The 27,788-nt window shown below is 44.0% G+C and overlaps 1 protein-coding gene across 1 annotated transcript in view; it reads left to right on the forward strand.

The window, feature by feature from the left end:
• Window positions 1-2,937: 2,937 nt before the first annotated feature.
• The window catches only part of LOC126198352 (atrial natriuretic peptide-converting enzyme-like), a 280,495-nt gene continuing 255,644 nt past the window's right edge, over window positions 2,938-27,788 (forward strand). The window contains exon 1 of the mRNA XM_049934714.1: window positions 2,938-3,272. Within this exon, the coding sequence (XP_049790671.1) occupies window positions 3,219-3,272 (54 nt within the window). The 5' untranslated portion in view covers window positions 2,938-3,218. The remainder of the gene's footprint in view (window positions 3,273-27,788) is intronic.

Raw genomic sequence — 27,788 nt, forward strand, 5'->3', positions numbered from 1 at the left:
TACGGAGACTTACAAGCAGTCGTTCTTCCCACGCACAATTCGTGAATGGAACAGGGAAGGGGGGATCAGATAGTGGTACAATAAGTACCCTCCGCCACACACCGTAAGGTGGCTCGCGGAGTATAGATGTAGATGTAGAATGCTCAGTTGCGGATGTTCCTCCGACAGGATTGTTTGTCGTCTATAAAATCTAGACACCATATCGTAAAATTTCACACTTTTCTATTTTCTTACATCCATAGTCATTTAAGGAACGACAATCTGTTCCGCTTGTAGCGTTATTTAATGAATTTAAACATTTTTGGGAAGGTGACCATCAACAGCCGTCAAGTAATGTATAAAATGGATGTTTGACCATCGGCCGCTTTTATTTTAAATCCAAATATCGACCGGTTTCAGTCATGGACCATCTGAACGGATAAGGGTAAAAATGGTTTAAGCCACAACATTACAGTTGCCATTAACGGAATGCCCAATAGTGCATATTATGCCGGTTAACGTTACCGCTGTTAGTGAATGACGCTTCGTCGCTAAATTGAACGCGTGCAAAACATCTGTCATCGTCCCGTAATTTCTCTTGTGCCCAGTGGCAGAACTGCACACGACGTTCAAATCCGTCGCCATGCAATTCCTGGTGCATAGAAATATGGTACGGGTGCAATCGATGTTGATGTAGAATTCTCAACACCGACGTTTTTGAGATTCCCGATTCTCGCGCAGTTTGTCTGCTACTGATGTGCGGATTAGCCGCGACAGCAGCTAAAACACTTACTTGCGTATCATCATTTATTGCAGGTCGTGGTTGACGTTTCACATGTGGCTGAACACTTCCTGTTTCCTGTAACTATCCGGCGAACGGTCCGGACACTTGGATGATGTCGTCCAAGGTACCGAGCAGCATACATAGCACACGCCCGTTGGGCATTTTTATCACAACAGCCATACATCAACACGATATCGACCTTCTCCGCAATTGGTAAACAGTCCATTTTAACACGGGTAATGTATCGCGAAGCAAATACCGTCCGCACTGGCGGAACGTTACGTAATACCACGTACTTATACGTTTGTGACTATTACAGCACCATCTATCACAAAGCGAAGAAAGTGGTCCAACTAAAACATTCATATTTCTCTACGCACTACACGAATATGTAATAAAAATGGGGGTTCCTATTTTTAAAAAACGCAGTTGATATCCGTTTGACCTATGGCAGCGCCATCTGGTTTCCCCCTTCAAGCTAGACGAGTTTCGGCCTTTGTAGTTTTTTCGTTTGATGCTTATTTCGTGAGATATTTGGTCCGGTCACTTTCAATGGACCACCCTCTGTAGTGACATTTGCACATTATGAGCACCGCCTTGGGTAACATGTGATTCCAGCTCCGCAAGAACACAACAGTGTGCACACCACCATATCAACGCAAGTTGGGGCAGCACTTCATGTTGTTTGCCAGGTGAAAGATTCGCTTCGAGAAATCTTCGGTAACGACTGTATCATCTCTAGGCAATTTCAGTTATGGCCTTCCAGATCCCATGTGACTTCTGGTGTTGGGGATATCTGAAAGATACTGTCTATCGGGGCCGTATCTGGATTCTTCCAGGTTTGAAGGACAGCATGCGACAACAAAATACAAATGGTTCAAATGGCTCTGAGCACTATGAGACTTAACAGCTGAGGTCATCAGTCCCCTAGAACTTAGAACTACTTAAACCTAACCTAAGGACATCACACACATCCATGCCCGAGGCAGGATTCGAACCTGCGACCGTAGCGGTCGCGCGATTCCAGACTTAAGCGCCTAGAACCGCTAGGCCACACCGGCCGGCATGCGACAACATTTCACTCTGATTACACATGCTGTGAGCAGCTGTTGACCATACCATGTTACGGATGCAGCATGGTTCAAATGGCTCTGAGCACTATGGGACTTAACTGCTGAGGTCACCAGTCCCCTATAACTTTGAACTACATAAATCTAACTAACCTAAGGACATCACACACATCCATGCCCGAGGCAGGATTCGAACCTGCGACCATAGCGGTGGCGCGGTTCCAGACTGTAGCGCCTAGATCCGCTCGGCCACCTCGGCCGGCCTAATGCAGCATGTTGTAACTTGTCACCATATCCTAATAAACATGCCAGAACCAACGTCTCAAGTGTTTGATCGATGTTTCCCTTTACCGGCACCCGTACCATATTCTGATTGCTTACAGCGTCACATTTTCACCTGGTGCCTGAAAATGGAACAATTATTTTTTCAGCATGCTTCACGAGCGCGCCGATTAAAGATCATAACAACGATGTTAGGGTATCCTGCGATGTATAAAGCCCGTATAGCAGCACTCGGAACACCGACAGTTTAATTACAACTACCCAGTACATGCTTATTTCGTGAGATATTTGGTCCGGTCACTATCAATGGACCGCCATGTATACTTGGAATATGTGAAGGTGGTTGTCAAGAGGACCGTGTCATCTTAAAAGGAACGATATGGGCCTGACGCACTTCATAACGAGTTGTCACTATAGAATTTCATCACAGGATGAAGTTGCGGTTGTGGTGAATAGATAAATTTAAAAATAGTCCAATTGGAAGATTTTGTTTCTTCTAATATGATATTTCACAGTCTGGTTGGAGTCCAGCAAGAGAGTACGCGTAACAACACTGCTCGCAGCGCCTGAGGAAGACGACTGGTTTGGCCGCCGAAATATTGCGCATAAAAATGAGATAGACAACTCCGCCAAATACCCAAAAGCACGCCATTAAGTCGAAATTGGTGTGTCCTAAGCGCTCCTTGGCGCATTCCTGTGTTGCAGGGAGCGGAGAAAGTGCGCCTCCAGCCGCCGCCGCCGCCGCCGCCGTGGTGGGGCCGCTCCGCTGCCGCCGCCGCCGCCGCGGACACGCCAGCTGCCGGCAGCAGCAGTCCTCCACAGCCCCTGGACGCGTTCGCCGAGCTGCGAGCTCCGACAGCGCCGACGCAGCTCCGCCGTCCGACGCCCGGCTTCCGCCTGACCCCGCTGTGCTGTGCCGTGCGTGTACGTGCGCGATAGTGCGGGATCCCTGTCGGCGCGCCGCGCAGCTGGCCTAGCGTGTCATGACGCCGCCCCTGTGAAGTGAACATTTGTGGTGACCCTACTCTCTCTCCCGCGGACTAGCAGTGTCGCAGCCAAAGAACAGTGGGCGCACTAAGAGTGCCGCCACCGCCGCCGAAGCCATGACGGTCACCATAGAGCACAAGGGGAAGCGCAAGGGGTCGTGGGACTCCAAGGTAAGAATCTGCAAATAGTGTACCATTAGCAGACGACGGCGGCGTGTCTACTGCATGAGTGGCTGTGTGAACACGTGCGTTCTCACTCAGTAAGTGCGGCGCGAGGCGGCGAAGAACTATTTTGATACTATGAAGCAGATTTCAGATGAATCGGTCGTTCTCCATTTTATACCTACACTCAATTTTTTTCAGATCTTGCTTACCGGTACTTACCTTGCTAGGTTTCGAGTGTCCTGGAGGAGCAAATGTCCACACCTTTTCGTAGACAACGTCAGACGAGCCAGTTAAAACGATCAGGATGTTAAGGCAGAATTGAAAGTTATTCCTGAATGAGATTTTCACTCTGAAGCGGAGTGTGCGCTGATATGAAACTTCCTGGCAGATTAAAACTGTGTGCCGAACCGAGACTCGAACACGGGACCATGTCTCCGCAATATCCTTTCTTTCGGGAGTGCTAGTTCTGCAAGGTTCGCAGGAGAGCTTCTGTAAAGTTTGGAAGGTAGGAGACGAGGTACTGGCAGAAGTAAAGCTGTGAGGACGGAGCGTGAGTCGTGCTTGGGTAGCTCAGTTGGTAGAGCACTTGTCCGCGAAAGGCAAAGGTCTCGAGTTCGAGTCTCGGTCCGGCACACAGTTTTAATCTGCCAGAAATTTCGAAAGTTATTACTTACGGAGCATACCACTGCGTTGATTATTCGTATCAACTGTGCATCAGTCAATACTTCAATCCAGATACCTTTCTTTCGCAAAAAATGGAAGGTTAGAGTCAATATCCTGTCGACGACGATGTCGTTAGAGCCGCACTGTCTTTTTCGGGCACGCTGTAAAAATTGAGACCCCGTGACTGACTCACGTTCTGACTCAGCCCTCTAACCTGCTACCCCTTTCTCGCCATTTCTTCCATACTCAGCGTCATGTAAGAAGACTAAACGAAATCATCTCGTCTATTGGGTTGGTCCTTAAGTTCGAAGCGTTTTTCCATAAGTTTAGTAAAAAGAACAGGTACACGTACAGAGACTTTAGTCGTCAATATCATATTCCCCTTCACTACTTACAGCAGTCTGCCGACGCTCGGGTAGCTTTTCGATACTGCGACTGTAGAAATCATGTGGTTTTCAGGCGAAGAGCTCGTCGAACCACGTCCGGAGCGCATTTTGATCCGGAAACGGAGTTTCTTGAAGGTTGTTCGACACAGAGTGGAAATGATGAAAGTCTGAGGGCACAAGATCAGGTATATCAGGTGATAGCGAAATTAATTTTCATCCTCACTCCAGTATAACGTTTTTTGTCTGTGTAGCAGGTGGTTATACCTCGGGGAAGTGATCTTTTGTACACCACACCGTCACTGTTCGACCAGTTCCATAACATTACTTTTTGTAGATGTGCGCATCTCTTTGTACGGGGAGTTACTGCTTTGTTTGGGTTCAACCATTCCTTCCTTTTCCTTGTGTCAACATAAAGACACAATTTCTCCTCACCAGTAAAGATACAGAAAAAAAAATGGTGGGTGTTGTTCACGAACAATTGATGACGGGCAAGCAGAGACCACCCGCGTTTTCTTTTTTTATGAATTTTGGCTTACAGCGTGAGGTACCCACACACCCGATTTTTTAATCTTCCCCATTGCGCGTAAACGTCGCACAATGTTCGAATGATCACTGATCGTCATATTTGCCAGTTCTCGAGTACAATGACGTGAATCACTGGGGATTAATGTGTTTAAACGATCTTCATCAAACCCCTAAGGTCTTCCTAAATGGATGATTCAGTTAAAAAAAAAAATAAAAATAAAAAAAAGGATGTTAAGGCAGATTTCAAAGTTATTCTTTACGGAACATGCGCTGCATTGATTATTTGTAACAACATAAAACTTAAATTTTTGTTTGGAGATCATCCATAACTGTTCTGCAACATGTTACTGCTAAACGATCCTCCTTCAAACGAGAAAACCATTTCCTTGCCGTGCTCTGTCCAACACCCCATCCCCATACATATCGCAAATGTTTCTGGCTGCTGTCGCCCCTCTATTGAACTCAAACAGAAGAATATGTCGGAAATGATCCGATTTCTCCACTTGGCATTCCATGTTGTAGCGTCCACAGCTCCACTCATTATCTCCAAATGACAAAGTGACAATACGTAAACTCAAATAGCAACAATAAACTACAAATAAAAAATGGAAATCGATAAATAAACGCATAGCAACCGGAATACCAGCATGCAAAACAACAACGCTACAACTTATACACCAACCTAATGCATTCTCTCTCAGTAAGGGCGGCACGAGAGGACGAAGAACTATTTTAGCACAATGAAACAATTTCAGTTTAACCAGTCTTTCTCTATTTTATACCTACATTCAGTTTTTTTCAAATCTTGCCTACCTGTACTTACCTTGCCTGATTTCGAGAGTCTTAGAGGAGCACATATTCACACGGCTTTTACAGACACGCTGGACGAGCCAGTTAAAAAAAAGAACAGGATGTTAAGGCAGATTTGAAAGTTATTCTTTACGGAAAATGCGCTGCATTGATTATTTGTAACAACTTAAAACTTAAATTTTTGTTTGGAAATCATCCATAACTGTTCGGCAGCATGTTCCTGGCAAACAAATCGCTCGCACTTGTAAAATACTTTCGTTGACTGAAGTCTTACACGACAAAAGTCTCTATATACTACCACGGTCTCGGAGTCTTAGCCACGTCATCAGGTGTAACTCAAATCTAGTGGTAGTAAGGCGTCAGGTTCACGCCCAAGCAACCAGTAGGCAAACATTTACAGTTTGTTGACCGTCAAATAACATCCTAGAATGTGCCAAATTGAAGCCACAATTTGGGATGTTATTTGACGGTAAACATAATGTAGATGTTTGCCTACTAGTGTTTGGGCGTGAACCTGATGTCCTACTGCCACTGGATTTCAAATACACTTGATAATGTGGCTAAGACTCCGAGACCGTGGTATAGTGTATAGCGACGTCTGTCGTGTACGACTTCGGTCAACAAAAGTATTTTACAACTGTGGCCGATTTGGTTACCATGAACTTAGAACTGTGTCTCAGAAGGACTTCGAATCCAGACACCGTACTTTCGCAAAAAGAGAAGAAACTTAGCATTTGGCATCCGTTGGGTTTTAGCACCCTGTCGATGACCATGTCGTTAGAGCCGCATTGTCTTTTAAGGATAGGTTGTAGAAATGGACATCCTGGTTGACTCGCGAACTGACTCAAACCTTTAACCTTCTACTGGCTTCACAGCATTTCTTCCACATTCTGCGTGTTCTGCAACAATACTAATCATCTCGTTTGCAATCACGCGATTGTCAAATAGTCATATTTTCCTCTATACTCCTAGCATCAAGTAAAATTTAAAGGGTGTAGAGAGATGTCGCAGACAAGTTATCGCTTTGAACCGGTCATTTAGGTGCACTTACGTGGCCTAGTGAAACGACCACTTGCATCGTAGGATTCGTGTCCATATTTGAGTTCTTGTCAGACACAAATGATCAACGACCTTCTGGCTCTCTGATCAGCAAAGGATCCACACGCCCGACAAATAACACGTTACGTTGTTAGCATAGAGCGCTATTGAATTATGATAAAATTTATAATCTTTGATCATGTTCCAATTAGGAGTTTATTCCTGTAGCGCGTAGATTTGGGATACGAATGACTTTCATTGTCTACTGAACTGCAGTGAACGACTCCGAGAAAATCTAGAAAAGAAATCCGTAGCTCTTTTCACTCGGCAGCCTAGAGAGAACATCTAAGCAGAGAAAGTAAAGATACAAACTGCCGTCGGGATACGAATAAGACTTCCGTTGAGCAGCTGCTCATTGTCTTAGTGCAGCGCCAATTTTCCTCTCACCGTGTTGTGCGTGACAAGTCTGATTTCAGGTCAAATTAAAAATATTAGTCGATTCTTACAACAGATTGTTGCACTGAAATTTTCATGACAGGCTGAACTAGGATTTCATCGCCGTTACAAACGTCTGTATTCGCTCCATAGTACCTACCGTACGTTCACAAATACATCAAAGACGTTTTCATTCCAAGACTTTTCCTCCAAACTTTCACACACTTCCATTAAAACTTTTGCTGTTGCAAGATCTGAAAATTGTGCTTTTCCGTAGCTGATAGACGTACCATAAAATTACTCACGTTGACTGAAGGGGTGGGATCATGTAATTGGGATACTCTTGAAGATCACATTAATATTTTCGTGCTAATCGGGAAGCATCTATTACCTGAAAGGTGACAACAAGACCTATCTTCCATACATTTATGAAGTGGGCGTTCGATGGATCTGATTTTGCCTGACCTTTTGTGAGGTACGTCACTTGAATTTACAAAGCCACCAGCATCGCACTTCTCTGCCACGTTGTCAAGACGTTAGTTTCTTCTTTCTAGGTTTAACCTCGGTATTGCGATCCATTTTCATCAGTTTTCGTATGACATAATGAATCACTGAGGTTATGGTTCATTCTTTTCCTCAGAGCAGTGAGCCAAGTTTGTGTCTCTTTCTGCGAGAAGTGTTCAGTGTACGAGCAATGTTGCGTTTGGTGGCGACACATAGTGTTGCCCTTCGGAATAGTATCAAAGAAACAACGGAGAATCAACGACCTAATCTGACGGGCGTATAGTCACCAACATTAAACGTGACCCGTCTCCGTGAGACACTGCAGAGACGTTTGGAAATGAATACAGGGCATCGACTTCACCTCCAGGTCGACAGCGCGATAGCGACATCGGATAACACATTGGCAGCCGAAAGATCATTGAGAAGAGATTGCTTACTTGTTATACCTCAGATACGACAATATACTTTTCTACGTCGTGAATGATCCTTATGTACTTTGAAACGCCGGCCGGTATGGCCAAGCGGTTAAAAGCGCTTCAGTCTGGAACCGCGCGACCGCTACGGTTGCAGGTTCGAATCCTGCCTCGGGCATGGATGTGTGTGATGTCCTTAGGTTTAAGTAGTACTAAGTTCTAGGGGACTGATGACCACAGAAGTTAAGTCCCATAGTGCTCAGAGCCATTTGAACCATTTTACTTTTAAACAATTTTCCGGGTATATGACCACGTCGTCATACTGTTGTATTGACTATCGATCCGGCACCGATGGCAAAGAGCTTTCATCAGGGAGCAGTAAATACTCCACTCATAGTGGTTAAATTTAACTGATATAAGAAAAATGCGATGAGATCACACAATCGGAGGAAGTTGTACTGAAGACGGCAGCAGTCACGTAGGCCGATCCTCGTATGGATCCAAATCTTATGATATATTCGGGAATTGATTAATATATCTGCATCTACACCTACATCCGTACTCCGTAAGCCACATTGCGATGTGTGGCGGAGGGTACTTCGTGTTCCGCTATCACTTGCTCACTTTTCCTATTCCAATAGCGAATGGTTTGTAACAAGAGAGACTGCTGATAAGCCTCCACGTGAGGTCGAAGCTCTCTAATTTTACCTTCCTGGTCTTTTCTCCAGACGTACGTAGATGGGAGTAATATGTCGGTTGACCCTTCCAGGAACGTATGCTCTCGGAACGGTAACGGTAAACCATACCGCGAGGCATAACACCTGTCTTTCTGTGTCTGCCACTGGGGTTGATTGAGTATGCCCGTGACGCTTTCGCATTTATTAAATGAACTTGTAACGAAACACTCTGCTCTTCTCTGGTTCTCCTCTGTTTTCTCTATCAGCCTTACTTGCTGTGGGTCACAGACGGACGAGCAACGTTCAAGGATTGGTGTAACGAGGGTTTTGTGGGCTATGTCCTTTGTGGTTGAAATACGCTTCCTAAGGCTTCACCCAATGAACCTCTGTCTGGCGACTGGCTTATCAGCAATTTGTGGTATGTGGTCGTTCCATTGTAAAGCGTTCAGTATGCGTACTCTTAGATATTACAGACGGATCTGATGTAGCCTCTCTTAAGCAGTTGCTGTTACACATATACACCACTTTTTAAGTGTAATACAACGGGAATCAAACTTGAGGAACTGATTAAAATTCATCTACAAAGTGGAAACAAACTATCTGCAAATCGTATGTAGTTTGGCCGCTACCATGTGGGTAACATCTGGTTCGTTGATATTAATGAAACCACGTGTTCCTTTCCTACTTAAAGGAACAGTTGAAACAACTAACGCAATAGTGTAACCTTTCTGGTCAATTTAAGTAAAGACTGAATGAGGATCTAAAATTAATGTCCTCTCTAAACTCTGTAGTTAATTATGCATAAATAATAATTCTTCAACCAATGAACCTAAGCTGACGGAAGTCATTACTGGTACAAACCTTTAGATACATTGTTGATGTGATCCTCAATAGCAGATATCCCACAGTTAGTGCGCTTGATCTTTTGTCATAAGGCGTGAAAGCAACAAGAGCTTATCACTTTTTCTTATATAACCAGTAATTTAGCTTGATCGCGTGTTTATTGACGAAAGTCATTTTTCAATCAGGCTGTATTTTAAAATTGAACTCCAGGCACTACTAAGTTGAGGCATGGTCCATTTTGAAGTGCATCCGTTGCAGATGTGGATACGCCCTCCTTGTCTCGATCCGAGGCTATGTACCATGAGATCAAGCACTTTGACGACCATGCTGTTCACAGTTACGCACAGCACACGTATTTTGTATGACGAGACAAGAATGTATCCGCATGTGTTATATGATTGCGTACTTGTAAATAGGCTATACCTGAAATTAGTAGTGCTGAATAAAGTACAATTTAAAACACGACCCGGTGGCATGAAGTCATTCTTCAAATTTATCGAGACTGTGGCGCCCACCCAGAAGAAAATGAGTTTACTGATTAAAAGAAAGGTAACTTAGAAAGCACTGGGCAGGCGGGAAACACCGACGGAGGCCAGTAACTAATCAAAACGTTTCCCGTGCCTAAACCGTTTCTACAAGGGAAAGCAGACTCAACATAAATGAGGCGTCACAGTACACAAATCTGACCGTAAAGCAAACGGACGCGTTTTTCGTGGCTGGGCGCGCCTTAAAAGCAAATAGGGCCGGCAGCGGAGGCGGTGTTGACCATTCCCTGACCCAGATACGGCTGACTCACCGGCTGTCTACAGGTGGCGGAAACTGCATCCGCTCCTATCGGAAGGCCTGCGTTGGATTCCTTTGTTAATACTGATAAACTCTTTATTGATATGTAGGACATCCGAAACTGAGAGGCATGGTTAGTTAATTTAAAGAGATCCGCTTCAGTTGTACTAATTATTTATTAATTCCAAACACGACCGGTTTCGGGATGTTAAAATCCCATCTTCAGATGTATAAAATTATTATATTAGGTAACGCATAACATGCGGTGGGGCCAGTCAGTGCAAATGTTCCAAATCAACGCATCTTGGTGGAAATTGTCCGCCGCCGGGTAACCTCACGTCATGCGTTACCAAATACAATAATTTTATACAACTGAAGCTGGAATTTTAACATCTCGAAACCGGTCGTGGTTCGAATAAATAAAGCGGATCTCTTTAAATTAATTAACACATACTCGATGAACTGATGATTTCTGTTCCGATTAAGCAAAAGATATGCGCGCAGATTTACAGGAAACAAAGGCAACGATGTAGTCTCACTGGAAATAACTTCTTTTTCTGGACCTCTACTCCGTTGCTAATACATTATCAATCTCACGAAGAAAATATAATTTGAACGGAATTAATTAACAAATAAGTAAGAAAAAATGGCTCTGAGCATTATGGGACTTAACTTCTGAGGTCATCAGTCCCCTATAACTTAGAACTATTTAAACCTAACTAACCTAAGGACATCACACACATCCATGCCCGAGGCAGGATTCGAACCTGCGACCGTAGCGGTCGCGCGTTTCCAGACTGTAGCGCCTAGAACCACTCGGCCACCCTGGCCGGATATAAGTAATACAGTAATAACTTGATAATTAACTTCCCTTTATCATCTGGTTTGAAAACTCTACATTTGGTCTTGTTGCCGAGCCAGTAACCAATACCTTCATATTATTTATTAAATCATTACCGTACTGTTACCCAGGATGTGAGGTGTGGAAGCTCAAGCAAAATGTCCCTTTTCTTTTAATTTAGATTTGAATGCCTAAGTTATCAAGAGCAGAATCGTAATGTAGTCATCTTTGAGTAAACTCATCGCATACATTAGTTCCTTGCTTTTCATTTTATACTCTGTATCTGTGGTGAACTCAGAGTGACGCGAGGTTTAAAACGCACACCTATGCACAAGTCGGGACTCGAACGTGCTACTTGGAATATCGCACCTTTCCAGGTTGCTTATGACACTATCTGTTTATTTTCGTGCTTTCAGTGTAGCGTTTATTCATTTTTCCTCTCTTTTTGCTGGCGGTTAGGAAGAAATGTCTGAGAATGTACGTATGGAGCACAGTGGTAGTGAAACATGAACTGTGAGAAGCCCGGAAGAGAGGAGAATCGAAGCATTTGAGATATGGCGCTATAGAAAGACGTTGAAGATTAGATGGACTGATAAGAAATTAGGAGGTTCTCCGCAGAATCGGAGAGAAGAGGAACACATGTAAAACATTGACATGAAAAAGGAATAGGGTGATAGGGCATATGTTAAGATATCAGGGAACAACTTCCACGGCACTAGAGGTAGCTCTAGCATAATAGTTTTCTGTTGACGAATCATTTTCAGTGGTCACAAACGAAAAAATATCTGGTAACCGCCGTATCGAGCAGAAGCAAACTGAGAAACGTGCTCGAATTTTTAACAGTATGCATTGCCTGCATTATTCCTACAACACTCATCAGATGCTATTATTTTTTCAAGAATTTCAGCAATAGTCAACCCACCTGCCTATAAAGTATGAAAGAGTACGAATGCAGATATTTTAAATTGCATGCTTCTGCTTTACAGCGAGCTACGCTGTCCAAAGACCAACCTTACATTTTCATATTTAGCCTGTCACCCACTCGTTCATTTAGAAAACGTTCGCAGTTGAAACTGCAAAGTCTACAGACTGTGAAGTTTGCAAACGTAACTGTACGTTTGAGACATTGTGTTGGAAACAGCTTGAAAACCGAGAAAACGTTATATAAAATTTAGCTTTGCCGTTCACGCAGTTCAGCGCAGAATTATCTTTGCTAACCTAGAAGTACACTACTCTGTTCCTACAGTGGCCATGGTTTGAGACCTGTGAGAGACCGTGCGTTGTCAGCTTGAAAAAAAATAATTATTTCGAAAATAATAGAAGCTGACGAAATTAATTAAAATTTGTGTCGGTACTTGAACTTGGGTCCTCTGCAAGTCTATCATTCTATTCAGTTACTGTTCCTACCATACATTTAAGTCTCCAGTGATTGACAAACTAATAAATCATTAGAACTGCATTCTCCGAAAACACCTTGGAGAAAGTCTTATAAACGAAAACGGAGAGGAAGAATGAGGAAACATGAAACAAACAGGGGTGCCTAATTAACATATTCATTTCACACGAACGTCTGCTTGAATTAACTGAAAATTGAATATGGGAGACACAGATTTTATCGTTTAATCGTTTATCGAACAACAATCGCGTGAGTAATAGCGATTTAAACACTAGAGGATATAAAAATTAAAACGGCTTGGCCCTGCTGATTTCGTACTAGTTGCGTCGTTTTATTTCCTAAAAGTTACGGAAAGTTATCAGTGGTAATGGAAGATTTTTCGTTTCTTTCTAGGTTAGAGTACAAATCATACTTTAAGAAATCTGCTTTTAAATATTTTACTGCCTTATTACAGCGAGAAACAATTAATTTTTTCTTATGTTTTATGCTTGTTTCAATAGTTAATCGATTAATTTTGTGTCTATGTATTGATGTTAAAAAGTCCTTTGTCAGTAGCTGACATTTGCTCTGATATTATCTGCCGCCCGCACCGCTATACGAACTGTGCCGATATGAAATGTCAACCTGTGGTTTGCCGCACAATGCCGCATAGGTCAGTAACGGTATCAACTGCAGCACAGTAAAAACGAATGTGTCTACCTTGCAGGAACTTCAGCTATGGAATTGGCCAGTGTGTTTCTGTAGATTTACTGTATTTACTTAATCGTTGAAGGAGCTTTGTCGTAGCCACATCGGGTAATGAACCACATCTTCACTAAGCGTAATCAGTAAATGCTACAGTTTTAGGTATGAACATTATTCTACTAGTGTCAAAAGACAATAAATAAACAAAAGAGTCGAAAATCTAAAAAAGACCGTACGCTTAGATAATGGCTATGACCATCGGCGAATTAACAGTTATCTTGCCCTGCTGAAGACACAAGAAACTATCTGTCCTCCGACAGAACGAACAACAAACGAAATTTTCAGTACATTATGTATCGATTGGTTTTCTGTAAATTTAGTAAAAATCAGTATAGTCGTGATAAGTACAACAAAAGAAAGCATAGCAGGAGAAAGGCATAGATAAAATAAAATGTTCCAAGTTGTCATGAAAATCGTCAGGATTCATTCCCTGTAGTGTATTTATAAACCAGTTACACGTTTCAGATCATAGCGAGATATTATGTACACGATGCATAAATCGTGAAAAATCAGTAAACAATCGATTGCATAACAATTACGATTCACGAAACCTCACCGGAAGAATTGTATTTATGACAAAAGTCCAAGCCGGGATCCTTCTTCCAGTCTTCGTTCAGTACAGGAAACTTTCTGCCTTTCATTTGAGTTGCTGAACTTTAATTTCTGACAAAAAGATGCACCTAGTAGTACTGGTCCTCTCCGAGTTCAAACAAAGGGCCGTTGCATATAGATCAGTAACTTACATCGTAAGTGCCGCATTTACACAGGTTTCTGCGTTCGTCTAAGGAATAATAAGCTGACTGTCTCTTTTCGAAATGACGACGCTGTTCGCCACTGGCGAGACTAAACTACGGGATGTACGAGCTAGGATTGTTAGACGTGATCAGACTGACAGTCTCCCTCATCCCTTCCGACGGTCGAACAAAAAGGAGTTCCGAGGAGAAGCGCTTGTGTCCGTGAATCTGTCGTTCCGTGGAGAGGCGTCAGACGCCGCTGGCGTCGTGTTTCCCCAGAGGCGCGGCGTTGCATACAGAGCGGTGTCCGGTTTCGGGATGCGGTTTCCGTTTACGAGCTCGCTCTGGCCGCCCACCTGTGGTAAACACGGCACAAGCCAAAGCCACGAACTGTATAACGGTAAGGACATACGGGCAACACTCGGCTAGAGACTTGCCCTCCCTTCTAATGACAACACTCTAACATGCAGTTTAAAAATGTCGGACCTCCTACCCAAACAGTTGGAGAAAGGATATTAATGAGCTCTGAGCAAATGGAACGGATCCAGTTTTTTATTAAGTGGCCAGTCAATCTTTAAAAGAGACTAAGAAAACTACTTACACAATTTTTTGGACTTTTTAGAGGAGAACAAAGAAAAGCTCTTCAGCTATGTGACAAAAATGTCACAGTTGCACCGTTTCCCCGCTAAGGATTTGAAGCTGCACTTTCCTTACAGGCTCAGAACAACCAGCTGTTACACGAATAATGGATGCTCTTCTGTAGAGTCTATCGGTGTCTCTTGCACCAAACGCTTCATCTCCATCCACGTAGGAGTGAGGTCAGATCGAGCCAAAAATTGGGGAAAACAGTGTTCTGACATCAAAGTGCAAAATGTGGTGGCGGCCGTCGTACTGAAACCTTAACCGTTGCCTTAACTGCAAGCAGGACATTGTCCAACATTTCTGGTAGTATTTCCTGGAGAAAGAGACGATAATTTCCTCCACCGGGCGAAGTAGGCCGAAGACGTAGCCCAGTCAGACGGTCGTGAACAATACCAGCCCAGACGTTTGAGGTAATGTTGAAGGTGGAACACAGAAGTTACTTTTGTATATTCCGACTCCCAGACGTGGCTATTGTGGTTGTTGAAAGGACGCACATGTCAGTTGTGTATCAATGTAAACGGACGTCGTTTTCAGCAATACCCTAAAACAATATTAATCACATGCTAGTTTGAACACGGTCACAAAACACACCCAGTGTCTAAACCTTCATGGACCCCTCAGCGACGGAATGTGACATTTTTCTGACACAAAAACGTCATTCTTTTTGTCTCCCCTAAACACATAAATTTTGTGTGTGTAGTTTTTTTTAAAAGCCTGTATAACAAACATTAAGGACATTTTTCCAAGAGACTGACACATTTTTATATTAACAGAATAACTGATGTATTGATTTTATTCGTGACAAGCCACATATTCGTGTCGTTTAGCCTGACATTCTGAAGAAAACTGCTTATGTACAGAATAGCTATCGTTAAACTTCCTCTACTTGAGTCAGTGTAGATGGAAAACTATTATCCGGTGGGTAGCCAACTTTATAGGGATGATTTTTCAGACTGGAGGATTCGCGTTGTTAGTAGTGTTAGTGTCATGACTTGGCATTAAAGCGTCGTAGGTTTGAAATATAAGCATCAATGCGCATTGCAGTTGCAGATAGTCAACATGGCTATGAACAATGCGAGCAGGGCTTTACTCGTCTAGCTGTTTTATCAAAACAGCATTTACCGTTGCTTTGGTGAATGCTAATGCTAGTGGCGACGCATTAACGGAAAACGGAGAAATCCTCTTTGGGCTTCGGGGGGGTTGAAGAACATCGGGATTTAGAACTAACTGGCTATTTGGGAAATGCTGCTGGGAGATTCCGACTGACAATTGCGCCACAAATCGTTGAAGTTAATGTTGCCATGGCTGAAAAAGCTGGACGCGATATGCGATCTTCAAGCAATGAACGACTGCTCTATATTGCACTTCTTGTCCTTGGACTGTTCACTGTTTCTATTTTGCTTTCTTTTGCAGTTCAGTGAAATTTCTTCCTGTTTTCATGCCTGATCTGTGTTCAGTTTTTGATGGGCTGTCCACTGGGCCCTAAATCTGATGGGGAGTTTCCCTTGTTAGAAAGAAAATATTGATTGCACAAAAGCGAGCAGTAAAAATAATATGTGGCGTTCTTCCTCAAGGACCTAGGAGCTCAGTGTTATTGGTGTGGCAGTAAACTTGTATTTACGTCACTGCCAGCAATATGCGCTACATCACGCTGCCCTGTGGTTCCTTCGCGGCGTGACATTTTCTCTTTCGCCTGCTGTAACAGCACAGCGAGCCTGTGGTGGCAGCGAGTCGGCAGCTGAAGAGGACGCCTCGCCGGCGGGTAGGCGCAGGCGGTCCGAGTACTCTGCCTGCTTTCGTACTTGTGAAGGCCGCCCGTTCTCGCGGTACAGTTAGCCGCTCGCGGCGCACCTCGCTCCATGCCGCTGACCCACATGCAGGCCGCGACGCGTTCGCCTATCGGTACTTCTTTCCGCAGAGGCTTACACAAGTTTTGGGGAAAAAAAGGCCAAGAGAAAAAAGGGGAATTGAGACAAAAGCTAAACGTGTTGGCACTGCATATATACAGGGTGGGCAAAATGAAACGCCTGGAAAATATTTTAATCCAACCCAACATAATTGGTGTAAGTTGGGTTGCCTATCTCAAGGTGGACTGAAATATTTTCTGCGCGTTTTATTTTGCCCACCCTGTACTTTGACACCTAAATGGATGAAATTGCACGCTCTAAAATGCAGTGACGTTTAATTGAATTGAAGTGTGATATCGTTTACAGCGAACGAGATCTACACCTAGAATACTCTGCAATTAAGTGTTTAATATAGGGCTCAGAGAACAAATTTCATGTATTTTATCCATAGTGGATGCTGTCGAACTGCCTGATGTTCCTTTATCGGGTATAGAAAAATATCCGCTACCAGTCACAATAAAAGGTTATTTATTTGTCACACGACCGGTTTCGGGCTTGCGCCCATCCTCAGGTGTTTATACATTCATTTACATGTTTATACTGTTGGAGATCACTGTATAAATACAAAAAAATATTTGCTGGTGACTACACAGATACAAGTGGGACAATTGTAAGTGGTAAGGCAGCATTTGACGAAAATATATCTGTACTTACATGAAGATGAAGCACCATTATTACAGTTATGCTGTGGTGACAGTTTTGTCACTTAGTTACACACTTATTGTCATTTTCACGTGCATATTTCAGTTCTACCAAGTATAATGGTTCCAATGGCTCTGAGCACTATGGGACTCAACTGCTGTGGTCATCAGTCCCCTAGAACTTAGAACTACTTAAACCTAACGAACCTAAGGACATCACACACATCCATGCCCGAGGCAGGATTCGAACCTGCGACCGTAGCAGTCGCACGGTTCCGGACTGCGCGCCTAGAACCGCGAGACCACCGCGGCCGGCTACCAAGTATAGCTTCATATTTCACTATTATGAGGTGCACTCGTGAAATACACTATGTTTACATACAAACATGTGGGCTGTGGTCATAGAACATAGATGTAGCAGATGTAAAGATGTTGCTCATACACAAACTTGTAGGTTATGGTCAGACAACTTAGCCATAGGAAGTGCAAGTGTGTTGCATATATAGAAATTTAAAAAGCTATTACAGACTGCGAATTTCAGACTATTTATCTACTACATTAAATGTACACTCCTGGAAATTGAAATAAGAACACCGTGAATTCATTGTCCCAGGAAGGGGAAACTTTATTGACACATTCCTGGGGTCAGATACATCACATGATCACAATGACAGAACCACAGGCACATAGACACAGGCAACAGAGCATGCACAATGTCGGCACTAGTACAGTGTATATCCACCTTTCGCAGCAATGCAGGCTGCTATTCTCCCATGGAGACGATCGTAGAGATGCTGGATGTAGTCCTGTGGAACGGCTTGCCATGCCATTTCCACCTGGCGCCTCAGTTGGACCAGCGTTCGTGCTGGACGTGCAGACCGCGTGAGACGACGCTTCATCCAGTCCCAAACATGCTCAATGGGGGACAGATCCGGAGATCTTGCTGGCCAAGGTAGTTGACTTACACCTTCTAGAGCACGTTGGGTGGCACGGGATACATGCGGACGTGCATTGTCCTGTTGGAACAGCAAGTTCCCTTGCCGGTCTAGGAATGGTAGAACGATGGGTTCGATGACGGTTTGGATGTACCGTGCACTATTCAGTGTCCCCTCGACGATCACCAGTGGTGTACGGCCAGTGTAGGAGATCGCTCCCCACACCATGATGCCGGGTGTTGGCCCTGTGTGCCTCGGTCGTATGCAGTCCTGATTGTGGCGCTCACCTGCACGGCGCCAAACACGCATACGACCATCATTGGCACCAAGGCAGAAGCGACTCTCATCGCTGAAGACGACACGTCTCCATTCGTCCCTCCATTCACGCCTGTCGCGACACCACTGGAGGCGGGCTGCACGATGTTGGGGCGTGAGCGGAAGACGGCCTAACGGTGTGCGGGACCGTAGCCCAGCTTCATGGAGACGGTTGCGAATGGTCCTCGCCGATACCCCAGGAGCAACAGTGTCCCTAATTTGCTGGGAAGTGGCGGTGCGGTCCCCTACGGCACTGCGTAGGATCCTACGGTCTTGGCGTGCATCCGTGCGTCGCTGCGGTCCGGTCCCAGGTCGACGGGCACGTGCACCTTCCGCCGACCACTGGCGACAACATCGATGTACTGTGGAGACCTCACGGCCCACGTGTTGAGCAATTCGGCGGTACGTCCACCCGGCCTCCCGCATGCCCACTAGACGCCCTCGCTCAAAGTCCGTCAACTGCACATACGGTTCACGTCCACGCTGTCGCGGCATGCTACCAGTGTTAAAGACTGCGATGGAGCTCCGTATGCCACGGCAAACTGGCTGACACTGACGGCGGCGGTGCACAAATGCTGCGCAGCTAGCGCCATTCGACGGCCAACACCGCGGTTCCTGGTGTGTCCGCTGTGCCGTGCGTGTTATCATTGCCTGTACAGCCCTCTCGCAGTGTCCGGAGCAAGTATGGTGGGTCTGACACACCGGTGTCAATGTGTTCTTTTCTCCATTTCCAGGAGTGTATTTTCAGGTGTGGATACGAACTGCCGTCAGCTGTACAAGGGAATGAAGACAGTGAAAATTTGTGCAAGATAGGGTCTCCAACCCGGATTTCCGCTTTACACGAGCGATCGCCTTACCCACTTGTCGTCGTTCCTGCGTCACAATCTAAACTCGTATACACATTATGTAATTCACTGCATCATTCTTCTTAACGACACTGGCACTGTAACATCGTATTCATCCGCCGAGACCATGCAGCGACTTTCAATTAAAACGTAATGTGTGCAAGAGTACAGGTTGTGGCGCAGGAACGACAACAGCTTGGGCTTTGTGCATGTCCGAAGGAACTTCTCATCGTACCTCCGAACGACACGGGCACTGCAGTATCGTATTTATTAAAATGTCTCCCCTGTAAGGGAATATACATAATGAACGTACGAGAGCAAGTTGTAGATACATGGCTGACGACATATGGAAGTCTGGGTGTGGCTACGAATCATGCTCGGATAGCCTAATGGTAGGGGGACAGCTCGTGATAAGCGGGAAATCTGTGTCGAATCCAATCCGGAACAAATTTTCACTGTCATCATTCCATCAAACGGCTGATGGTTGCCCGCATTCGCACATGCGAATACAATTCATGTATATCATAACGGGTATAGTTGCCGCATTCTCTGATCCTTCGGACATACGTACGTGTCCGAAGGATCTTCTCACCTTTCTTCTGAACAACACAAGCACTGCAATATGGTATCGATGGAAATTCGGGTCTGGCCGTTGTGAAACGTTAGCCAAAGCGGTTAAGACGACCACTTGCGTGAAGCAGGAAATCTGGGTTCAAGTCACGATCCGGCTCCAATTTTCACTGACGTCATTTCCTCATAGAGCTGATGGTTGTTCGTATTCGCAGCTTCGAATACATTTCATGTATTTCATAACGGCCGTAGTCGCCGCAGTGCATACATGTAACATGTCCGAAGGAATATTGCATCATTCTTCTTATCAACACAGGCACTGCAATATCGTGTTTCTCTATTCTTCCACTCTCGAATAGCATGTGGAAAAAACTCCTAAATCTTCCTGTGGGAGCTTAAATTAAGATGGTTAATTTTGCCTGTGAAGGTGAGAGTCAGTATACACTCCTGGAAAAGGAAAAAAGAACACATGGACACCGGTGTGTCAGACCCACCATACTTGCTCCGGACACTGCGAGAGGGCTGTACAAGCAATGATCACACGCACGGCACAGCGGACACACCAGGAACCGCGGTGTTGGCCGTCGAATGGCGCTAGCTGCGCAGCATTTGTGCACCGCCGCCGTCAGTGTCAGCCAGTTTGCCGTGGCATACGGAGCTCCATCGCAGTCTTTAACACTGGTAGCATGCCGCGACAGCGTGGACGTGAACCGTATGTGCAGTTGACGGACTTTGAGCGAGGGCGTATAGTGGGCATGCGGGAGGCCGGGTGGACGTACCGCCGAATTGCTCAACACGTGGGGCGTGAGGTCTCCACAGTACATCGATGTTGTCGCCAGTGGTCGCACGGATGCACGCCAAGACTGTAGGATCCTACGCAGTGCCGTAGGGGACCGCACCGCCACTTCCCAGCAAATTAGGGACACTGTTGCTCCTGGGGTATCGGCGAGGACCATTCGCAACCGTCTCCATGAAGCTGGGCTACGGTCCCGCACACCGTTAGGCCGTCTTCCGCTCACGCCCCAACATCGTGCAGCCCGCCTCCAGTGGTGTCGCGACAGGCGTGAATGGAGGGACGAATGGAGACGTGTCGTCTTCAGCGATGAGAGTCGCTTCTGCCTTGGTGCCAATGATGGTCGTATGCGTGTTTGGCGCCGTGCAGGTGAGCGCCACAATCAGGACTGCATACGACCGAGGCACACAGGGCCAACACCCGGCATCATGGTGTGGGGAGCGATCTCCTACACTGGCCGTACACCACTGGTGATCGTCGAGGGGACACTGAATAGTGCACGGTACATCCAAACCGTCATCGAACCCACCGTTCTACCATTCCTAGACCGGCAAGGGAACTTGCTGTTCCAACAGGACAATGCACGTCCACATGTATCCCGTGCCACCCAACGTGCTCTAGAAGGTGTAAGTCAACTACCCTGGCCAGCACGATCTCCGGATCTGTCCCCCATTGAGCATGTTTGGGACTGGATGAAGCGTCGTCTCACGCGGTCTGCACGTCCAGCACGAACGCTGGTCCAACTGAGGCGCCAGGTGGAAATGGCATGGCAAGCCGTTCCACAGGACTACATCCAGCATCTCTACGATCGTCTCCATGTGAGAATAGCAGCCTGCATTGCTGCGAAAGGTGGATATACACTGTACTAGTGCCGACATTGTGCATGCTCTGTTGCCTGTGTCTATGTGCCTGTGGTTCTGTCAGTGTGATCATGTGATGTATCTGACCCCAGGAATGTGTCAATAAAGTTACCCCTTCTTGGGACAATGAATTCACGGTGTTCTTATTTCAATTTCCAGGAGTGTATTTTAGCACTCAGAGCAGAAAGTAGGTGATCGAAATTTGAGAAAAGATTGCGCCGCGACGAAAAACGCCTCTGTTTTAATTACTGTTACGCCGGTTCGCTCATCATATCCGTGGCACTCTCTCTTCTGTTTCGCGATAATACAAGACCAGCTGCCCTTCCATGAGCTGTTTCCATGTCATCCTTCAATCCTATCGGTTAAGGATCCCACACTACTCGACAGTATTGCAGAAGAGGACAAACAAGCAAAATGTAGGTAATCTAGATTAATAGATTTGTTATATCTTCTACGTCTCCTGTGAGATGCAGTCTTTGATTTGTCTACCCCCCCCCCCCCCTTCCCTCCCACGCCAACATTTTCTATATGATGGTTTGCCAACATTTTCTGTATGATGGTTCTAGTTTAAGCTATTTGTAATTGTAATAATGAGATATTTAGTTGTATCTACATTCTTTAAATTTATCTTACTTGTGGTGTAGCTAAAAATGTAAGAAAATATTGTTCATTACTCATGTGAAGGACCACACTCATTTTTATTGTTTCCATCTATATTTACATCTACATTTACATGCCTACTCTGCAATTCACGGTTAAATGCCCGGCAGAGAGTTCATAAGACGACTTTCACCCTATTTCTCTGCCGTTCCACAGTTGAAAAGAGTGCGGAAAAAATGTACATTTAAACCCTTCCGTGTGAGCTCTGATTTCTCTATTTTATTGTAGTGATGATTTCTCCCTATGCAGGTGGGTTCCAAAAAAAAATATTTTCGCACTCGGGGGAGAATGTTGGAGATTTAAATTTCGTAAAAGACCTCGCCGTAACGAAAAGTGCCTTTATTTTAATGATTGCCACCCCATCTGGTGTATCATATCCGTGACTCTCCCTCCCTTATTTCACGATACTACAAAACGTGATGCCCTTCTTTGAACTTTCTCGATGTGCTGCGTCAATCCTATGCGGCAAAGATTGCAGTTCTATAGCAGAGGACGGACAAGCTTAGTGTAGGCAGTCTCTTTAGCAGACCAGTTGCACCTTCCAAGGGTTCTTTTTTGTTTTCGATTCCCCTCAACATTATTTATGTGGTCGTTCAAAAAATGGCTCTAAGCACTATGGGACTTAACATCTGAGGTCATCAGTCCCCTATACTTAGAACTACTTAAACCTAACTAACCTAAGGACATCACACATATCCATGCCCGAGGCAGGATTCGAACCTGCGACCGTAGCAGCAGCGCGGTTCCAGACTGAAGCGCCTAGAACCGCTCAGCCACAGCGGCCGGCTATGTGGTCGATCCAGTTTAAGATATTAGTAATTGTAATTCCTTGGTATTTAGTTGAATTCACAGCGTGTAGATTTCTGTGATTTTTCGTGTAACCGAAATTTACTGGATTCCTTTTAGTACTCATGTAGGTGACCTCACATTCTTCTTTATTTAGAGTCAATTGCAACTTTTCACACAATACAGCTCTCTTAATTTCTGTTGATCCACTGTCGATAAGGAACAGTGCTGCTCAAATATTTGCCAAAGAAAATTTATGCAGTTATCGATATATATGATTGTCTATACATGGAGTGCATAGGGGCCTGAAGATGGCATTATCGAGATGCCGAAACTGGTTGTCTAAATAAGCTAACTTCTCAAAACATACGGCTGTTTTGCGATTATTTTGGTAAATACAGATATCTTGTATAATTTGGGTCAATTGCCACATCTACACCTTGCAAATATCTTGTCTAAATCATCTTGCAGTTTTTGATCTTCTGGTCCTGCTAGACGCTAAACGACAGCAGTACCAGCAAATACTCTACGTAAGCTGCCCAGATTGTCTTCTAAAGTCATTAATTAGTAAGTGATAAAGCTTCCACAACGATTTTCTACGCGTTCTGGAGAGCAGAGAGAGGCGAAATTTAGCTGAGGTTATTCGAAGTGCTGCGATGTATTTTTGAATGGTTTTGATTTCATATAACTACTCTGCATTCATGACTGTAAACTTTTACCAGTGGCCGTTTGATAGATTCCCTTTCAGGAAGAACGATGCTACTGGGAGGTGTTTGTACCTCAGCACTCGCTTGCAAAAATGGCATCGTCTTTTTGTTATTGTTGTGCGTTCTAGATATGCAGCGGCGTACTTGTATAAATTTATCTCGGTGTTCAAACTAGGTCAAATCTTAGTTAAATTTTCGAAGGTAATCATTACCTCCTTCCTCAGGAGATGCCTGGCGGGAGCACACGTTCCCTCTTCTTGTTCTGCGAGGAGCCACTGACCTCGAGGTGGGCGGTATAATTTTACCCTCCCACACATCACTGTTAAAATTCTCTGTCTTTGCACAAATTTTGAAAGATTCGAAAGGCGTAATATATACAGAAGACAAAATTTTTATGTGTCTTCATTATCTTGTTCTTCTTGTTGGCTTCCAGTCTTTCCTAGGGGTACATCTTGAGGCTGTGATTTTTATAGCGTTGTGGGTTCTTGAAGACGAAATAATTGATGAAGATTTGCCTGTTGCTATGAATATCTTTTTATTTTATCCCATTCTTCTATACCGCACCGACTTCACAATCTCCATTTTTAATAAAAACCATGGACTACATTGTTGTTGACAAGATTAGCAAAATATACGAGGGCTATCCACAAAGTACATTACGTTTTGGAATTAAAAAATAAATAAAGTATTGGAAATTTTTTTTATTATATACAGATGAAAGCCACACTTAAATACTACTTTTCTACATAGTTGCCATTTAAGTTAAGGCATTTATCGTAGCGATGGACGAGCGTGGACATTCCTTCGTCGTAAAATTCTGCCGCCGGCGCCTTCAACCACGTGGTTACCTCTTTTGGGACAGAAAAGGTGTGATTTTTGTGGATTTCCTGGAAAGAGGCACTACAATAAACTCTCAAAGGTATTGCCAAACTCTGCACAACCTCAGAAGAGCAATACAAAACAAGCGCAGGGGAAAGTTGGGCTCAAAGATCTTGCTGATCCACGACAACGCCCGGGCCCACACGGCAAATGCCACTCGTGAAGTTCTCGAATCTTTTAAGTGGGAGTTGTTTCCTCATCCGCCGTACAGTCCCGACCTGGCACCGAGCGACTTCCACTTATTCCCAGCAATGAAGAAGTGGTTGGCTATGCAGCGTTTTGATGACGACGCACAGCTTCAAGAAGAGGTAACCACGTGGTTGAAGGCGCAGGCGGCAGAATTTTACGACGAAGGAATTTCCAAGCTCGTCCATCGCTACTATAAGTGCCTTAATTTAAATGGCAACTATGTAGAAAAGTAGTATTAAAGTGTGGCTTTCATCTGTATATAATAAAAAAAAATTTCCAATACTTTATTTATTTTTAATTCCAAAACGTAATGTACTTCGTGGATAGCCCTCGTATATACTTCCATCAGAGACATACCCACTACTACTTACATTCTGGCCGGCCGCGGTGGTCTCGCGGTTCTAGGCGCTCAGTCCGGAACCGCGCGACTGCTACAGTCACAGGTTCGAATCCTGCCTCGGGCATGGATGTGTGTGATGTCCTTAGGTTAGTTAGGTTTAAGTAGTTCTAAGTTCTAGGGGACTGATGACCACAGATGTTAAGTCCCATAGTGCTCAGAGCCATTTGAACCATTTTTTACTTACATTCTGCGGGACTCACAATATTCCGAAGAGTTTAAAAAACAAGAGTTTAGAAACTGTCTCGATAAAAGAAGAACCTTTACCACATTATATCATTACCTTGTAAATTAATCCAGAAATAAATGTAATAATTTGCGTTAGATTGTGCAATTTATAATATGAATTTTAAATATTCCACATACTTTCATAATTTCAAATATTTTTAAAGGAAGAGTAATTTTAACCATTAGTACATATCGATTGTAACAAATTTATTTCTCTTTATACATTTTAGCGCGAAACATAAGACATAAGTCATCACATACAAAATCATATAAAGTTCGTTCAGCTGATATAATGTTCACCTATACAAGAATCGATAGTATACATGGTATCGGTCATTTCTATAAAAAAGGTACTGTTATAGGAGGATGACCCATTATAGTGGGGACACTCCGATCTCGTTGAAGACCGCCACTGTGCCGGTCAGTGAGCTTGTCTTGCGCCTCAGGGAAGTGTGTCGGACACCAAATAGTGCCACAACAAAACGTCCGACTGTTACATAGGAAAAAAATTATTTTCGAGCTTAGGTTTAACCAAATAAATTAATAGACGATATATCGTTTTTTCGGAGATAGGTTCCTTCAAAAAAATTGGAAAAGGAAGGCAACAGAATTTGAACGTTCTTTTCTTTTGCAGTTCTAGCACCCTTTTCTCGTAGGCTGTCGTAGTGTGATAGGCTAAAGGGGTGGGGGTTTTAATATAATTATACATTTTAAATTCGAGGGTACTTAATTAATGTTCATGATTAAAACATCCGCTACAGTTGCACAGTTATATTTACTGACTGAAGTCTCTACACTATCAGGATTCAGGGACACAGCCCTATCTTTAAGTGCAAATGTTAAGTTAAAAATAAAACAATATCTCTCAATTGCAAAATCATAAACAAGCTAATAGTAGTAAAGAAAAAAGATGAGCCTTGTACGGCGGATGTGTCGCCTTGTAAGTTAGTTTTGACATAGACACTTCGAACTACTATTTATGGGTACGGAATTGATTTATGTGACCCCAATTATCTTTTTATTCTAGCACTGTCAGCTTGTTTATGGTCTTGCAGTTTAGATATATATTTCATTGTAAGTTACAGCTACACCTGAAGATAGGGCTGAGTCCCTGAAACCAGGTGGTGTAAGAACTTCAGTCAATAAGTATAACTGTACAGCTTTATAGGATGTTTCAGTCATGAATATTACACAAGACAGTTGTGGATTTCCCACCAGCAAAAAGTCGTGTTATTTAATTAATGTTTTCAAAAATTTGTACAGTGTATTATTTTATTAGTTCCGAGATGAGAGGGAGAGGCACAGACATCACGTAATGTTATTTATTCGGTGTGGAATTATTTTTCGATGTTTTTAATTTCACCGAGAAATCGGTGCACTGGTCAACAAGCCTGTATATTAGCAACTAGAGCCACGGTCGGGCACACTAGGGTATGTGAATACTGAGATATTTTCGTCAGTGACGCCTTTTGCGTTTCCTTTGTCCTACCTTGTTGAACTGCGATTTAAATACCCGAGGACGATCCAATTCAACACACAAAAGGAGGAAATTCCAACTATCCATGGCTGGAATCCTTTAGATACCTATGTAGACCATAAAAGAAGGAATGAACATCCCGTGAGTAACGAAACATCCGTGGACGCCTCCCTGATCGACTCAAATTTTGAATGTCACGTATTCATTCTTTTTGTTCCAAACGAAACAGACATCCAGAGTTTCCCCCACTGGGAATATGGCAATAACACGACCAGAGGTACTGGTATGAAGGAGCACCGTGGCTTTTCGTGTCATAGCGACAGAATAAAATTCATTGGAATAAAGTTAACTTAAATTAAATCAGCTGAGTCCCTTTCACCGATTTTAATACAGTTTCACTCTGCAGCACAGTGTAAGCCGTTACGCACCTTCCTGACGAATTAAAACTGCTCGTCTTTCGCAGGATATGGTCCCATCAATAGGGTTTAGTCGGTATACAAATCCTAGGCTATGGTTGAGCTACCTCAGCCGTATCTACGTCCTTTCTTCCAGGAGGGCGGAACAAGAGTGATATGTTGGACTTCTGGGGATTATGGTAATTAGAAAAAAGATACTAGCATGGAAGATCCCAGTCATGCCTGGATGGCTCATCCTGTTGGAACAAAGTCTATTTAAAAACGTCAAAGTCCCTATGCTGGTGCGGAACACGTTTTGCATTTGTCAAGCAGTTTCACAAAAAGAAGAAAATTAAGGTCTAAGACTTTACGAAGCACAAGGATTCGTCAGGAAATCGGCTGTGCCCTGTTTAGAGGAACCATTGCAGCATTCACCCTCGAGTTATTTACGGAAAAAATGACAAATATAAGGGTAAATGGCCAAGTCTAAATTTCATCCCTACT

This window comes from Schistocerca nitens, chromosome 1, assembly GCF_023898315.1.
Source record: "Schistocerca nitens isolate TAMUIC-IGC-003100 chromosome 1, iqSchNite1.1, whole genome shotgun sequence".
Classification (NCBI taxonomy): domain Eukaryota; kingdom Metazoa; phylum Arthropoda; class Insecta; order Orthoptera; family Acrididae; genus Schistocerca; species Schistocerca nitens.